This window comes from Tetrao urogallus, assembly GCF_951394365.1.
Source record: "Tetrao urogallus genome assembly, chromosome: 10".
In the NCBI taxonomy this organism is placed as follows: Eukaryota; Metazoa; Chordata; class Aves; order Galliformes; family Phasianidae; genus Tetrao; species Tetrao urogallus.
In genome coordinates, this window is record NC_136823.1 from 2,566,820 (window position 1) to 2,584,554 (window position 17,735).

Consider the following 17,735-nt stretch of genomic DNA (forward strand, 5'->3'; position numbering starts at 1 on the left):
GGGAGCGTTCCCCGCGCCTTCTGCGTTCAGCCGGGGCTGCAAACGGCGACGGGGCGCTGCCAAGCGATGCGCGTTGGGGTGAATTCCCCGTCCTTCAGGAAGCGGCAGCCTGCAATCCGTCCCCGCGCGGATGGAGCAGCCCACGCTCGGAGCCGGCAGCGCTTCGGCCCCAGCGACGTGCAGCTGCTACAGGGCAGGGAGAAGCCCTAACCCCGAAGCAGCCCGGCCAGGTCGCGCTTCTGGGGGTGCAGCACTCCCTCTGGTGGGCTTCGGCCAGCTGACGGCTGAGCCGCAGGGATGGATGCAGCTGTTGGCTTCTTCTCGTCCAAAAATAAAAGCCACTTGTCTTTTACAGCAGTCACACTGCAGGTCAGAATTTGGTCGTCCCTGCTGAGCAACCAGCAGCAGCGGTCAGGGCCACGGTGGGTTTCTGCACTCACCAAGCAATGTGAAGCAAAAGCTACGATGGAGCATGTATCTGCAAGTACTGCTCCTCAGCTGGGCTGCATTAATCTTTGGGATGGGGACGGATCAGTCCTTCGGTGCCGGGGACACAGCAGAGGCACAAAGGCCACTGCAGTCTCCACAACCTGGCTGCCAGCCCCATCCCCAGCAGCTGGACTGCAGCCGAGGCCGATGCTTCCCACCTCGCCTCTCTGGGAGGTTTCTTTCCCACCACTGCCTATGGCAGACGTGAAGCCCAACAAACTTAGCCCAAATTTGTCCTAGCACAGCGCTGCATTGCACGGCGCTGCACTACGCTGCACAGCACAGTGCTGCACACTGTTGCACTGCACAGCTCAATTCTACACCGCACAGCACTGCGTTGCATGGCACAGCACTACGCTGCACAGCTCTGCATTGCTCGGCACGGCACCGCGCTGAGTTACACCGTTGCATTGCATCGCACTGCACGAGCATCCTCCAGAGAGAGCAAGCACGCAGGCGTGCCCCACGCACCTAAGCCACGCCCCCTCGCCGCTTAGCCCCGCCCTCCTTCGCGCAGACGGACGCGAGGCCCGACCAATCCCGCCTCCTCCTGCGGCAATCCCCGCCCCTCCAGCGCCGAGCCAATAAAATGATCGCGGGCGGCACCGGCCGCACCCTGAGGGGGCAGAGCCAAGATGGCGGCGGCGGCGGCGGCGACGACAGCGCGGGGCAGGCGGGGAGCCGGGGCGGGAGGCGGCAGCGGCGGGCGGCGGGGAACGGCTGCGGCGTGAGGGGCGGCTGCGTGTTTCTTCCGCGTTATGGAGGCGGCGGCGGGCGAGGACGGCGAGGAGCCTCTGCGGAGCGCGCAGGTCCTGGGCTCCGAGCTCGTGGAGACCTACACGGTAATGGCCGCGGCCCTCGTTCCGTGCCGTTTCGCGCTACGTGGGGCGGCGTTGGCGTTCGGCGGTGCTTCTCCAAGGGGAAGGCGAGGGAGAGAGGCGGCCGGCGGTGTGTGTTGTTGGGAAGGAGCTCGGGTTTTGGTTTCACACTTCTGTTTTTCGACGGGTTGCGTTGTAGCGGAGCTGTGTTGTTCAGGAAGCTTCTCGCGAAGCCGCTGGTGGCACACAAGGCATTGCAGCACCGCCCTGCTTTATGTAAGGCCAGCCGCGAGCCGCGCCTGGTGGAGCGCGGCGTGACCGGGGCACCGCTGAGCCGAGGAGCTGCAGGACAGTGCCTGAAAATCCGTCTGAACGGCTTCCCAAGGAAAACTTAGAGCCGTTTCTGTGCATCATAGGACACGGAACGTGCACAGCTGTAGCACACGAGGAGTGTAACGGCTCTCTGAACTGCCCACCCCTAAACGTCTTTGTTTGGGGACAGCTGTCGGGAGGTGAGGAGCTGAGAGCAGACGGTGGGCTACTATAGGATGTGTGTTCACGAGAGCTGTGCTGCTCGGGTTGTGGTTCATCCCCGAGCAGCGCTGTCCCAGCGCCGTGGTGAGACTTGCAGCGTGCTGTCTGGATGCTTGCATGCCAGGCATGCGCCATGACTCCGAGTTGTTAGTGTTGATGTTGAGGATTTTCACCAGTGTTTTACAGTACCGTGCAAGAAAAATTAAAGTTAATTTAAAGAAACGTCCAAGTGTTACTTGCCTCTTGCTGTGCTGGAGTTTACAGGCAGGGGAAGGGAAGTGCCAGCTGCCTTGGTGCTCAAACTAGTATGGTGGTATGCTGGGCAAGGCCATCAGCGTGCTGGGTGGAGCTGCAGTTCAGGCTTATGGCTTTGCAGGTAGTGCTCAGCAAATCAGCTGGTGGTTGGGGCTAGCAGCTGTGTTAACAAAAATCTTAGTTTTAAAGATTGCTAATGAGTGGAGCTCTGGGAACGTTGCGCTATTCTGATGTCGCTTTGCTTGGGTGCTTTAAAAGTAGCACTTTAGGAAGTTTTACAAGTAGTTGATCCTGGTTTTGATTCTCTTGCTGCTGGTTTGAGGGAGTTGACACATTAAGCTTCCCTGTTGGTGCAGCTGTGAAGAGTGTTAGCAGGAGTGCAAACCTGCAGCAGTTTGTATGAGAAAGCTTAAGCAATTAGATATAGGTGTGATTTTAAATGAAGACAAAAATGATTTAGAAAATGATTGACAAAGTGAAATGGTTTGCAGAAATTGGCATTTGTTTTGTTTTAAAAATGAGTTGTGCTGCAGTGAGGACCTTACAGTGACCTGTAGTGCAGCAGAAGTAAAAGGTGTAAGAGTCAGTCACCTTTGTTAAAGGTGAGAAAGGAAATACTGGTGGCAAACTGCATCATTAGCCATAAAAGATAGCAGTGGACCTCTTTCTACCCTTATCTTTGAAAGGGTCTTTTATTTTGGCACTGATGGTTGCTATGTACAGTATTTCAGAGTTACAGAGTACTGTATTTCAGAGTTAATAATCTCACAGAAGGGGGCTTTATTTTAATGGCATCTGGATGATGGCTTAGGTGTTAAAACCTGTAAAATATATGGGGAAGACCCACAGTTCTTCATAATCTTGTAAGTATTTTTCAAATGTGGTTCTTGCTGGAACTGTTAGGCAGGAAGGCAAGGTATGGATTAATACAGCAGAGAAGATATACACTTATTTACAGTGTTTCTGTTGGGTTAGAAAAGTGTGAGCACCTTCACTGAGTGTTTCCCCTGAGTATGCTAGTTGGAATAGGTGCTGAGTGAAGACTGGCAGATTGCTAGAAGGCCTCAAGGCTGCCAATGCTTCATTTGTTTCCTTCTGTGCATTTGTTTGGCCTAAAATTGTTTTCCTGCCTTTCTTGTCTTGAGCAGCTGTTTTTAATACAAGCTTTGATAATTCACAAGAAGTCTGTGGCTTCCTCAGATGGGTGTAAACGAAGTGCCTGAGGAGGCAGGGAGGAGCAGATGCATCACTGCTCTGCAATGTGGGACCTGCTGGCTGCGGTTGCACCTGTGCCCTGGGCTGTGGATGTAGGCAGCTCTGACAGGTACTTGTTTTTCTCTCAGTGGTACCAAAGTTTGTGCAGTTGGAAGGAGGACACTGCAAAAAGGCAAGTCTCCGTACAAAGCAAGGTGAACAGGTTCAGCTGTGCAGGCAAACAGAAAGGAGTCTGAGATCACCAGTGTTTATTAGCAGCTGGATTAGAAGCTATACATCTTAATTCTACATAAGCATTTCACTTTATTAGATTGAGGAAGATAAAAGGTATGCTGTAAGGGCGTGACTACTGCCCAAGGAGGCTGTGGATGCCCCATCCCTGCAGGCATTCAAGGCCAGGCTGGATGTGGCTCTGGGCAGCCTGGGCTGCTGGTTGGTGACCTGCACACAGCAGGGGGTTGGAACTGGATGAGCACTGTGGTCCTTTGCAACCCAGGCCATTCTGTGATTTTAATTGAGAACCTTGTTGTAATGGGTAAGAAAACAATGAAAAAATATAGCACTAGATATGGTAACAACACGTAGAAAGACAAAATGCATTGTACTTAAGAGTTTAGTGAAGGCACTGGGAGGCAGGCTTCCAGGCTGAGAACCTGTGGGTGGGAATGCTTTCATGTTTAGCTGCAGAGTAATGCAGTTTGTCATAAATGCAGGTGGAGATTTCACATGGTAATGCCTGGGAGGAGGTGCAGCATGGTTTCATCTCCCCACGTGTGCCTGCCAGCAGGTGGCTTGGTGGCTGGGCTGGCAGTCACCAATCTTGAACTGTTGGCCTATCAGTCCATCAATTAAATGAAAATGTCGCCATGTACTTGGCTTTCTTTAAAAGTCCAATTTTTTTTTTTTTTTTTTTGCTCTAGAATGAATTGAATGAAACACTGTTTCATTGGTGTTGCTCAAAATAATGGCAGTTTGAAGATGAATGTGCAGTCTGTCTGAGGGCTGGGGCTGTATGGCTGGTTGCTGCAGTGTTTTCTACATGGGGAGTGCTGTGAGGAGTTGGCTCATCTGAAAGGTCTGCCTTAACAGATGTTTTCCTGACCAGACTGTCCGTTTGGCTCAGTGCTCCGTTTCTGGAAGTGCTCAAGGCTTGTCATTTTGGCAAAAGCCTTCATGGAACCTTTGTTGTATGTTTGCTTTGTATTGAGTGCAGAGAGGAAGCTTCTAGCTTTGTTGTCTCATGAGTCTGCAGTTGGGAGCTACAGTTTACTGGGCTTTCAATATCTCATCTAAGGTTTTATTCATTGCACTTTCAGTATTTAGCTGTGCTGCTCGATCTGCCATAGTTCAGCGCGCAGCATTTAAAAATAACTAGTATTCTTCTGGCTTCTGTGCATAGTACTGCTATGGTTCTGAATTTGATCTGATGACTTCTTTGAGTCCCCCCTTGCTTTTTCCTCAGGCATATGAGGAACTGCTGACACTGGGGTTATTCCTCTTTTGGTTTGTCATCAGCACAGTAAATAATCCTGACCGGCGGTTTCTCAACACAACCAGCCTGCAAATCATACACAGGCCTTAATTGAAACTAATTCTTGTAGGCATTCATCTGCTCTTGCAGCACTCACCCAAACACTGACGTGTCCTCGTCTGTACGCACCGGTCAGACATCTTGATTTGCTGCTCTGCAGGACGTGTTCAGCGAGGCCGTGCGTCAGATGCATCTCGTACCAATTATGTTTTCTGGAGCAGCTTCATTTCTAAAATGCAAGAGGCATTCTGTTTAATGTGTGACACTCTCCTGGTCTTGGCTAGCAGTGAGTGCTAACTGGCTGCCTTTTATGTAGCAAATTGAAAATTCACTCTGGTTTTCATTTCTTCAAGTGGAATTACCAGCTAAGTGTGCTTCAGTGTCAGCGTAGCAGTGAATCATGTCTGTGTTATCTGTAATGGGGAAACAAGTTATCATTTGTGCTAAATGCTTTCAAAATTTGATTAAGATACATTTTCCAAGGAGTGAAGTGAAGCTGGATAAGTTTACTGTGTTGCTTTCATGGAGATACACAACTAACTTTACTGATCCTTGTCTGTTTTCTACTTGGTGCTTTCTTTTCTGCCTTTAAGTTTCTTTGGGATTGCCTTACTTCTGGTTTGTCCAGAGGTGGACTGCGCACTTACTGCACAATCTGTGCTCAACAGGGAGCATCACCTGCAATGAAAATAATCCTGTGTTCTGCTTTCGCTACATAGGATGTTTAAAATCTTTGTCTAAATAAGTGTTGGTTTGGTTTGGAGAATTATCGTAAGTATTTGGGTGCAATTGTAGTGATCAGGAAGCTACGTTGTGTTTTACTGTAAAAGGAGTTAAACAGTTAATGCCCAAGCAACTAGAGGATTCTCCTGGATTTCTGAAAAGCTCAGAACAGGATTCCTGCCTAACAGTGAAGTGGGAACAGGACGCCTGCCAGACTCCTGTGCCTACTCTGCAGCTTGGTAGATTGAAAAAGGGATGCTGCTAACTCAGGCTTGTGGGTAGCTATGAATTCTGGCTTGGCTGCCGGAAACGTTAAGTTTAGAAATCTTGTTTGCTTTAGCTTTTGGATGGCAAGAATGACGTGGCTTTAAAAGAAGCAGCAGCTGAGGTGTTCTGTTTGAGGAGCAACCTTGTGCATGGCATTAGGTGTCCTACCTCAGCAAGATCACCTTAGAGTTTGGATTAGCTTTTAAGTTAACTGCAAGATTAGACTCAGGTTAGATTCTACGTGCTTTATGTGTAGCCTTATAGCGTACCTGTTGACTTTTCTTTAAAATGCTTTGCAAGTTCCTTTCCTTACTTTGCGTTCTTCGTTTCAGGTGTACATCATTCAGGTCAGTGTTGGCAGTCATCAGTGGACAGTCAAACATCGCTACAGTGATTTCCATGACCTCCATGAAAAGGTAAGGATCTTAAAACTGGGGCCTTAGTCTTTTACAAAAGCAGTTCTGTTGTATAGGACATCTTTTCTTCCCTCAGTAGCAGTGGAAATGTCTACTAGATAGCGCTGCACTAAATCCTTTTTGATTGAGTAATATTAACTGGGCATGTTACATTCCCCTTCTGAACTGTGAGAAATGAGCCTGAATAACTATAGCCTCAAACAGAAACTTGTGTCTGTGTTCAGTTGCTGCTTCTGCGTAACCACACATAGGAAGTAATAAGCCTGGTCTTTGTCTTTCAGCTCGTCTCAGAAAAGAAAATAGATAAAAACCTGCTACCTCCCAAGAAGATTATTGGAAAAAATTCCAAAAGTCTGGTGGAGAAGAGGCAAAAGGAATTAGAAGTCTATCTGCAAACTCTTCTAGTCAAGTTCCCTGTTACTGTTCCAAAAGTTCTGTCACACTTCTTACACTTTCATTTTTATGTAAGTTTTGTTTTTAGTGTATAAGAACGTGGTCCTGAGTGTCCTTCCTTAGTTCTCCAACTTGGAGGGAATTTCATGCAGTCTTTTTCGGAATAACTGAAACTCTTTTTCAGCCTTTTGCATAATATAATGAATATAATGAAAGTTGTTGGCTTTTTTCTTTACACCAAAGCCTTTGGAGTAGGTACACTCTGCCCACACTACTAGTCACCATAGTAAGATCAGAAGTGGAATAGTTGGAAGCAGTGAATAAATCTGCAGCTGAATTGGCTGAAGTCAGCAGTGCTGGTTCTCGGAAGGAACCTTACGTAACTGATCCACTTCCTCCCTCTCTGTGGTAATGGGCAGAGCTGTGGTTCACACTGAAACAGTTTCCAATAGACCAAATGAAGAAAAATAGCACTTCTGTAGGAGAGCGTGCTAATGGAGAGGCCCCTGGAGGCATTGCTCCATCCAGCCTACAGTGTTACAGTAGGGAAGAAAGAAGCCATGGCTTTCACGTTCATATTGCAAATTGTTCGTTTGTCTCTTGTGCTTCGTTAACCTTTTTTGCAGTACTGCTTCAGATTGCAAGGGAGAGAGGGGACTTTTTATTGAGAGGAAAATGCACTGGAGAGAGCTGAGTGGAATGAAAGAGCAGTAATTGCTCTGGCGTGGTGGCTGAGATTGCCTTTTGTAGTTTCTTAAGAAGGCTTCAGAAGTGAGTCACAAATGGTTCGTTAGGTATGTTGGTTCATTAGGTATGGTGATTAAGCCTTAGCAACAAAATGAGAAACTATCGAAGTTGCATTACATGAATATAAGCATCCTGGTTAGAGTTCAGACTTAAACTCAGCTGAAACTGTAGGTTTAGTCCATAGCATTACTATTACCCTGCAGAGTTGATCGAAAAGCACTAAGAGCGTATGATGACTAAGTCCTCTAAATGAAGTAGAGGTATTAAATTGATTAGAAATGTGCATGATGGCATAGGAGCAGTTCTGATCAGGTGGAACAAGCTTCTTGAGGACTGAAAAGTTGCTTTTTTTCCTCTGGCTGCTCTTTCCTAAATGATATTCTGATGTTTCAGTAATGTTTCAGTACATCAGCTTCAACAAAGTTTCTTTTATGCAGGCTGAACCTCTTTGTATTCCTTGCCCTGTTTTTCAGCTGATTTTTTTTTCTTTTGCTGTAGTGTTCATGTTTTTGCAAGACTTTCCAAAGATCTGGCATTATTTGTGTATGAAAGCTGCTCTATTTCTGTATTTTAGAAACAAAGGTGTTGCTTACTCTGCATATTGTTGGTTAATGTTGAGGATGGAGATTGAAGTATAAACTCCAACTCAATTGTTTTTGCTCGGAGCTTACAAATATTTACAGAAAAAAAGTTAGCTGTCAGCAGTAAAGCTAAATATTTACCACAGCAATTCTGCTGGAAAATAATATTCCTGTAGAACTTTGATCTTTTTAAGTATCTCTGTCAGATGACCTGCATGTGTTCTTGAGATGTTAAAATCACTGCTCTTGCCTTGGTAGTTTGGGTAGAAAGGCTGCTACAGTTCCTGTTCTTGTAGTGTTTCCAGTAGGGATTGCTTAATTTTATTTCCCTGGTTAGCAGAACTATACAAAGTTGAAATAAGAGGCTTATCTTAAATAGATTTCAAACACTCTGAAGCCCATATGTATTGGAGATGTGAAGGTTTGGGGACTGTCTTGGGCAGAGCGACCATGAAACTGTAGAATTCTCTATTCTTGGCGATGTCAGAAGGGTGACCAGCAAAACTGCTATCTTGAACTTCCAGAGGGCAGACTTCGCCCTGTTCAGGACACTTGTGGGGGTCCCTTGGGAGTCACTCCTTAAGGGGGGAGGGGTCCAGGAAACCTGGATGCTCCTCAAGATGGAAATCTTAAAGGCACAAGAACAGGCTGTTCCTGAGCACCATAAGGCGAGCTGCAGGGGGAGAAGACTGGTGTGGATGAGCAGGGAATTATTGTTGAGACTTTGGAAGAAAAAGACAGTCTGTGTCCTCTGGAAGAAGGGACAGGCGACTTGGGGAGATCACAAGGAAGCTGCTAAGGTATGCAGGGAGGAAGTTAGAAAGGCAAAAGGCCAACTTGAACGCAGATTGGCCACTGCAGTAAAAGGGAATAAGAAATCCTTTTGCAAATATATCAATGGTAAGAGAAGAACCAAGGGGAATTTCCATCCTTTATTTGATGCAGCAGGGAATGTGGCCACTGAGAATAAGGAGAGGCTGAGGTCCTCAGCACCTTCTTTCATCTGCCTTTAATAGGCAAATCAGTTATCCTCAGGGCACTTTATGCCCTGATCTGGAAGTCTGGGATGCTATGTAGAATACAGCCCTGGTGATTCAGGTAGATAGAGCTCCTCCTCCATCTGCACTGTCACAAGTCCATGGGACTGGATGGGCTCCATCCTAGGGTGCTGAGGGAGCTGGTGGGGTGATTTCTGAACTTCTGTGCTATCTAGCAGCATTCCTGGTTATCTGGAGAGGTCCCAGAGGATTGGAGCTTGCTGATGTGACTCCCATCTACAAGAGGGCCAGTGCCATTCTGGTGTGCATTAGAAATGGTGCGACCAGCAGGAGCAGGGAGGTGATCATCCCTCTGTACTCAGCACTGGTGCGGCCGCACCTCGAGTGTTGTGTTCAATTTTGGGCCCCTCACTACAAGAGAGACGTTGAAGCCCTGGAACGTGTGAGGGGTCTGGAGCACAAACCTTACGAGGAGCAGCTGAGGGAGCTGGGATTGTTCAGTCGGGAGAAGAGGAGGCTCAGGGGAGACCTCAGTGCGCTCTACAACTTCCTGAAGGGAGGTTGTGATAAGGAGGGGTTTGGCCTCTTCTCCCAGGCAATGAGCAGGACCCAAGGAAATGGCTGAAAGTTGTACCAGAGGATGTTTAGGTTGGACATGAGGAGAAACTTTTTCTCTCAGTGGTCAGGCACTGGAATGGCTGCCCAGGGAGGTGGTGGAATTGCTGTCCCTGGCAGCGTTCAAGAGGCGTCTGGATGAGGAGCTGTGAGATCTGGTTTAGTGCTTGTGGTAGCAATGGTGATGGGAGGATGGTTGGACTAAATGATCTTGCAGGTTGTTTCCAACCTCGTGATTCTATGATTGTAGGGAATGGTCAGGTACAAGTTGGCAAGGAGTCACAGTTGCATGTGGTAGCAATGCAGAACATCACATCGTGGCATTGAACAGAATGTCTGTGGAGATACAGGGGTGCTCGTTTTGTTGCTGCTTAATATTTTGTCATTTGAAGAGATTTGGTTTAACTTGCAGATATGAACTTTTGCATGAAAATAGAGTGCTCAGAAATTACTGGTCAGAAGCACCTGCAAACAATGGAGCTTCTGTGGGGTTGAAGCATGTAAGTAGTTGGAGCTGAGACAGAAGTCTCTTGTGAGTTTGACAGAGGAATAGAGTAGCTTTTTTTGTGTGCTAGTCACCAAGCCATCCAATTTATAATCTTGTTTTAATTATAAACATATACAGATATCTGCTGTGTGTCTCAGGTGATGAAAAAGAATGTGAGCAGGCGACATGGGTGTAACTGGTTGGCTCAAAGAAGAGGTGGTAGTTTGGCATGCAGCTCTTTGTAGCTTGTTTCCTGTACAACAATGTGGAGGCTTTGTTCATCCTCTGTGAGTGGGGTGCAGTTGTATTAAGAATGTGCTTTTCTAAAATGCTTACCTCATGAAATGAGCTGAAGTGTTTCAGATGCCTTGTGAATCTTTTACGAATGGAGGATTTGTCAGTGAAGCAAACCCATCAGGTACTCATTTCACAATCCATAGCGTTTGTTTACACTGCAGCTATGTTAAAATGAGGTGTGTGTCTAGGGGAGTTTTCACCATCACAAATGGTTTCGTTTTATGCCTTGTGTGCCTTTGAGATGGAAGCGTTCAGGACAATTTGTGGGCTTGCAGAAAACAAGTGCACTGATCTTTGTGCACCTTCAAATTTAGAAGGAAGAAATTCCTGCATTGGGTTCAGTGTTTTGTTTTCCTCCGGGAGCTATCAGTGCCTGGAGTGGAAGCTGAGCAAGTCGGTCAGTCCTGAAAAGTAGAGAAGAAGGTGGAGGATGGGAAAGTGGTCTCTTGCTTTCTGCAGTGAGCTTAGAGTGTTGAAGTTCACAAGCTGAATTATTTTCCTTGTAGGCTTGTTAATGGATTGGTGGTTTTTTGTTTACTGACACTCAAAATCTTACTTCCTGTGTTGTTCTGTGGTTTTCGTTTGTTTGGAGAATATTCTTACTTAGCTTCTTCATAGCTGAGATCTCTTTCAAGCTGGGTTGAGATGATAAGTAACAGGTGCTATAGCTGCTGTTGTACTTTTAATACATGAGAATCTGATTAATTAAATGCAGTGCAATGCATTCCATCTTGGAAATCAAAAATGTATGAAATAACTGATTTGGGATCATTTGTATGAAGTATTTTCAAGTTATAGACAAATCAGTAAGACACAGTCACAGTTCCATTGTATTATTTTAAATTGTGCACTGTAGCAAAAAGGGAAAGCAGCAAAGGTGCACATTGGGAAATTGTAATTAGAAGTATATAAATAACATTTAATTACAGTGATTTATTGTTTGCAGGAGATCAATGGGATCACTGCTGCTTTGGCTGAAGATCTCTTTCACAAAGGTAAATAACTTGGAAGAATTAGCTGTGAATGATGTGACAGTTTTCCTCTATCTGCATGCATTCATGCACCTGTGGCGTTTAATTTCCAGACAAGTAGAGATCTGAGTTTTTGATATGTAAAGACTAAAAGGAGAAGCTGTGGTACTGCCAATTAGAAGCTTTCATTAGACTTTTCCTCCTGCTGTAGGGAAGTTTGGTGTGTATCAATGAGTGCTGAGACAGACTGCAATAAATGCACTTTCCATATCCAAATATTATTCCAGTATTTGGGAAATGGGAGACCTGTCAGTTAAATAAGGTACTATAGCTGGCAGAAGAAAATGGGATGCACTTCTTGTACCTGCAATAGCTCTAGCTGTGCAGTTAACAGAGGAGGTTTGGAATGATTAAACCATGCTTGTCTTGTCTCTAAGGACGTGCTAGATAGATGTGGATGTTCCAGATGGCTGAGGCAGTAGGTGAAGCATGTTTCAGAGTGCTGTTCCAGATTTTCTGGCTCAAAATTAACTTCAGATACAGCCATTCCAGAGGGTCCACTCAGCAAATGTTGGAACATTACGGCAATTGCTGAAGAAATCTGTCCTGTCTTTGTAGCCCATGCAGTCTCACTGCTGTATAGGGGTATATTCTCCCTTTTCTATGCAGGTGAACTCTTGGGCTTGCTCCCCCTGATGTCGAAGGGAATTGTATTTTTCAGCTTAGCATGACAGATGGTGCTCACTTGTCTGAGTCAATCTGATGTCTCTAAAGGGAAGAGGGGTTCATTCCATGTGTGTTCTGCTGTGCTCCATGTTAACTCTTCAGGTGCCTCCAGAGAGGATGCTGTTTTCTACTGTTTAATGATAGTTCTGTAGGAATACAAGATCTTACAAATATCAGATGATGCCTTTATGCCCAGGGAGCTCCCATTGGTTTTAGTGTGGTGAAAGATCTGCTCTCAGAAAAACTGTTTGCTATAACTGAGCATTTAGGCAAAATTGCTAAAACTGCAAGAATTATTGTCTGGATAAACAAACACTGCTTTTTCTGAATGGATTGAAGCTTTTTGGAAGAAAAGCTTGATATCTCTTACATTATGTGAACTTCGATTGTACTTCTGTGAAGGAGGGGAATATTAGCCATTAGTTGCACTAGGAGCTTCAGGCTTGTATTACAGATGCCTGTTTGAACAGCTGTATTCTGGTTTAAAGCAAATTCTACTTAAACTGTTCAAAGTGACCAAAAACAGGAGCTGTTTTGGTATGTCAGTCTCAAGCTTTTAAAGCATGAAACAGTTGTTTCCTCTCTAACCTGAGATTTTCCACGTACCATTTGTTCTTTATGATCACTGAAGTAGTGCAGCTCACTGCAGCAGTGTTTAATGTCATACTCTTGTTTTTCAGGAGAGCAGTTATTAATGGCTGGAGAAGTCTTTACCATTAGACCACTGCAGTTATATGCTGTCACTCAACAGTTGCTACAGGGGAAGCCTACGTGTGCTAATGGAGATGCCAAAACAGACTTAGGTCATATTCTAGATTTCACTTGTAGGCTCAAGTATTTAAAGGTGAGCTATATGTGCACAAATACTGGAGACATTGTTCCTATCAGCCTTTGACATGATTCTTAGCAAACTTTTGGAGCTTAGTTCAAATGTACAAGAGCTTTCACTGATTGTAAACCCCAACGATCATTTAGAATTCATGTTAAATACGCTTCTGCCAATTTGAAATATGTATGTAGTTCTCCAACAAGAATGCTCATTTGCTTGTGGTGTGCTCTTTTCAGCAGCTTTCTCTGTAGGCTCGTGCTCACAGAGTGTGGGTGCTGGTAGGACTGTGTGGATAAGTATTACTTTCTCAGCCCTGCATTCTTTGCTGTCGTTTGTTAGGTCGCTGTATCTGTAGGAACACACACGTGTGTATATATGCTTACATGAATATAAATTCTGTCCTTTTTCTTTATTTCTGACAATCTGAAGAAAAAGAACAACACAAGCCCTCACTTTCATAGTTGAAACTGACTTTGAAGCTGTAGCTAAAATGCCATGTCAGAATAAATGTAAGATAGCCTCAGAACAGATAGGTGTTTTTACTACTTGTTAAGTGCTATGGAAAGGATTTCCCTGAGTAACAAGCAGAGAAAGCTTCACTGGAAACCTAACAAGCTGCAATAGCAAAACCACACTTTGTACAGCTTTTCCTGTTGCTCTTCAGTTGCCTTTTCCATTCCCTGTTTGTACAGAACTCTCAGAACTGAGGATTCACTGGCTGGAGAACAGCACTGTTGTTAGAAAAGTTGCCATCTTCAGCATTTCTGCCCTGTGTGAACATTTGAGAGCTCTTTCGGAGCTTGCGTGGTTCAGATTAGACCAGAGAAAACCTTCAAGATTTCTCCCAAAACTGTGTGCACAGGATACATTAAGGAAACAGCCCTTCTTTTTTTTTTTTTTTGTGTTGCTAGTGTTCTCCAGGGGCCAAACTCCAATGGGCACATGGAAATTTTTAGATGCAGTTTTATTAGATGTGCATCAGTGGAGTGCTGTGTTTTCTCCAAACCTGTGTTGTCAGCGCTCTGAACTTTTCCCTCTGTACTGGAAAGCAAGGCAGTTCTGCCTTGAAAGAAACAGGGGTTTCAAATAAGTTCTTTTCAGAGGACGTGGCTTTGCTGTGTTCAGCTCAGCATTGAAGCCTTGATTTGTCTTGCCAATGGTGCCTTTTTTTTCCCATGCTCAGTGTGCTACAAAACACAAACGCAAGGTGGCAGTTCTGAAATGTGTTGTGATGAGTTGTATCATCCTATGTCCCTAAAGCTCTGTTCTTAAATGTTGATAACCAGGTCACTGGAACAGGAGGACCTTTTGGAACCAGTAACATTCAGGAGCATCTCTTGCCATTTGATCTATCTATTTTTAAATCACTTCATCAAATAGAGGTATGACTGAGGTACTGCTTGCTTCTACAGGCCCTGAATCCAAGCTCTGCTGCATGTCTTAATACTGATAACTGTATCCTTAGACTTGGTGCTAGAAATTGAGAGTGCAATCTTTAGATGGAACTTTTCTTTAGAGACTAGTTTTATTAACAACTCTTGGAAATAAGGATGCCAAATTAGGACTGCCTTGCACTGTGTGTTCAGAAAGGATGAGATTTCCAGTATATACCTAGATTGAGCTGCTTTTCATTGTCTTGAATACCTTACAGCTGTTGTGTAGTGTGATCTGTTAGTACACAGTGTTTTTATTTGTATACCACCAAATGTGTGAAAATATCCTGACATCCAATTTGTAAAAGTACATTTTGGGATATAGTGCCTCTTGCTCAGCAATGTTTAGAGTGTTTGCAGTGGTGTACTTTTACTGCAAATGAAGTTTCAGTTGTTTGGTGAATATTTTCTGAAATGTTTTCCTCTTCAAATCTTTCTAGAGAAAGAATAACCTATTTTATACCCTCTTATGGCATCTCATTTGTACTGCTATTTCTGGTCTGATTATCTCGTGGTTATTTGTTACCAGAAGGAGGTTTTAATGGAGTGCCGTATCTACTTTTGAAATGGGTAACGGAGTGGAGAATCTGATATTGAGGCTTCTTGCTGCTTCTTCCATGTTTTTTCTTGTTCTAGCATTTATGGCTTTGTACAAATTACAGTTTTCTTCTAAAACAGATAAGTCATTGTGGAGGAAAGCTTATCAGAGGGCTGACTTCTTCAAAGCACACTCTAGCCACAATGAGTGTTCGATTTTCAGCAACATCAATGAAGGTAGGAGTGAGTTCCTCTTCCTGGTACACATTTAAAGCACATGTCAAGATAACATCTGCATTGTGGAAACGTCCACTTGGAGAGCGTGTAGTTTTGTGTTTCTTGCACGGACTGGTTTTACAACCATCGATCTTGGAAGGATTTTCTAATCTTTCTGTACCTCAACTTTTTGTAGCACGTGAAAGAATTGTGTACGTGTGTCCTTTAGAGGAACGTCTGTGATGTCTTTATTGGAATGTTCATGTAGAACTGAATGCTTACCTCTTCATTTCTCTGTGCTTTGATGGTGGTGAGGGATATATATTTAGCATAACTTAGGCTGTTTCATATTCTCCAACTTGATTGGCTGCTAATATTGGTATTCCTGTAGCTCTAAAAATTCCTGACCCAGCCAGCTCCTTGTTAAGACCAACAGCTTTAGTCTAGATAATTAAAGGTTAGAAGAGTTCCTTGGACTATTTTCAAAGTGAGTTGCTCTCATTGAAGACATAATGTTTTACTATGCTCATCTTACATAGGAAATCCTGGTGCCTGAGGCCTCAGAGTTTGATCAGTGGGAGCCAGAGGGCGCATCAGCAAGCTGTCCAGTGACAGCAGTTATTCCAACTTGGAGAAATTTAACAACTTTGGATATGAGTCACAATAACATCCCTCAAATTGATGATTCAGTGGTAAGAAATATCTTATGTTTAAAGTATGTCTGGTCTTCTGAGGCACATTTCAGTAGCAAGGATTTTGCATTCGCTTTGTATCTCTTTTTTCAGTTGCACTTTTTTTTAAATGTTGGTTAGCTGCCCTTGTTAATACTTAGGGTAATTTTTCCTTGACTACCTTCGTATTTTCTTTGCCGTGGGAGAAAAGTTTGTCGTTCTGTGTGCAGAAAGTAATGCTTTCATGAATGCTGACTTCTTGAAGCATGTTTTTTTTTCTTTTTAAAACAAAGCTCCTTTTAGGCTCAACTTCAGAGTGTTATCAGAGCAGAAACTTCCTCTGTTTGAACTTGTGGCTTGTTGGTAGCCTTTTTGACATCCAGACAGTATGAAGAGCATGGAAATTGGAGTCAGTGTTGTTGACAGTCTCTTAGTTTTGTTTGATAATTCTGCTCTTAAGGAGGAAAAAAAAAACAAGACTGACTTTCATCACAAGAATTTGTCAAATGTAAACATAGGTTGTATTTTTAACTTTTCCTATTCCTGTGAAGAAGGAAATAATTACTTCTGTAAGCTGTAGATCATGTACTAGCAGTGCAGTTCTCTTGTTCAGAATTTTTTGTGATCCTGTTTTCTGTAAGAGCCATTTTCAATTCTTTTGCTGCACTTTCAAACTGCTTTTTTTTTTTTTTAATTGAGACAAATCCTGAGGAACTGTGCACAGGATGATGGTTTTCTTTACCTTTTCCTTACCATCAGCTAATACTGAAACAAACCTGGCCTGATTTATGAGCTAAAATGTTTCACCACAGGCATTTTTTTCCTCTTCTAGAAATTAATTCCAAAGATTGAATTCCTGGATTTGAGTCACAATGGAGTGTCACTAGTAGAAAACTTACAGGTAAGTGAAGCTTTTGAAGGTCAGTTTTTCTTTGCAGACTGCTTAGAGAACAAATATTTCCTTCAGAGTTGTGTTAAACAATTTTCCATAAGAAAATGAGCAAGCCCAAGTTGCTTATCCCTTGTAACATCCCAGTACCCTTACAGTGGATGTTTCTTACTTGCACTGTATGATTTAATTTCTTTGCCAGTACTGACATCTCTGTATTCATTGGAGCTGTTTCTCTGGGTCAGTATAAAAGCTTGTCAGTTAGTTAGGTCAGTTGAGGGAATTTCCATTTGACAGGCTTAAATCTATGTCCAGCATGAAAAATACTGTTGGACAAGAAGTGAGCGAGCTGTGATAGTGTTCCTGATGGTGTTGAATTTTAATGTGCTGTGTGTGATGGATGTTCTTTGCTTTTGTAGCATCTTTACAACCTTGTTCATCTGGACTTATCCTATAACAAACTTACATCACTGGAAGGTGTTCACACAAAACTGGGAAACATCAAAACTCTGAATTTAGCAGGAAATCAGCTGGAAAGTCTGTATGGTCTTAACAAACTTTACTCATTAGTCAACTTGGATCTCAGCAGCAACAAAATAGAACAGGTAACTTGATTTTTTCAGTACAAAACTGAATTGTAGTTTGGAACACAAACATCCACTTTTAGTGGGAAAAACTGCAAATAAATCCAACTGTAATTATTTTTTTCCTGCTATCATGTCTTGTAACTTGGGCAAGAAATGCTCCGTGAGCATGCTGATTTTCATTTATCTGACTTGTTAATTTATTTATAAACTTTCAGATTGATGAAGTTAAAAATATAGGAAGCCTCCCATGCTTAGAAAAGGTGGTCTTATCCAGCAATCCATTGAGCATCATCCCTGATTACCGGACCAAAGTACTTGCTCAGTTTGGAGACAGGGCCTCAGAGGTAAGCCACAGTGTACTTCTTTCTCTGAAGCTGGCACCTGAAGAAACTTTTCACAGAATCACAGGATGGCCAGGGTTGGAAGGGACCTCAAGGATCACGAAGCTCCAACCCCCTGCCACACGCAGGGCCACCAACCTTCACATTTAATACTAGACCAGCTTGCCCA

The 17,735-nt window shown here is 44.0% G+C and overlaps 1 protein-coding gene across 1 annotated transcript in view; it reads left to right on the plus strand.

Annotated features, from left to right (window-relative positions):
* Positions 1 to 1,247: 1,247 nt before the first annotated feature.
* Positions 1,248 to 17,735, plus strand: part of NISCH (nischarin) — a gene marked incomplete at both ends in the record, with an annotated part of 30,405 nt that continues 13,917 nt past the window's right edge. The window contains 11 exons of the mRNA XM_079540501.1: positions 1,248 to 1,331; positions 6,165 to 6,248; positions 6,530 to 6,712; positions 11,313 to 11,361; positions 12,744 to 12,907; positions 14,179 to 14,274; positions 15,004 to 15,099; positions 15,618 to 15,770; positions 16,582 to 16,650; positions 17,058 to 17,243; positions 17,441 to 17,569. Coding sequence (XP_079396627.1) covers positions 1,248 to 1,331; positions 6,165 to 6,248; positions 6,530 to 6,712; positions 11,313 to 11,361; positions 12,744 to 12,907; positions 14,179 to 14,274; positions 15,004 to 15,099; positions 15,618 to 15,770; positions 16,582 to 16,650; positions 17,058 to 17,243; positions 17,441 to 17,569 — 1,293 coding nt within the window. The remainder of the gene's footprint in view (positions 1,332 to 6,164; positions 6,249 to 6,529; positions 6,713 to 11,312; positions 11,362 to 12,743; positions 12,908 to 14,178; positions 14,275 to 15,003; positions 15,100 to 15,617; positions 15,771 to 16,581; positions 16,651 to 17,057; positions 17,244 to 17,440; positions 17,570 to 17,735) is intronic.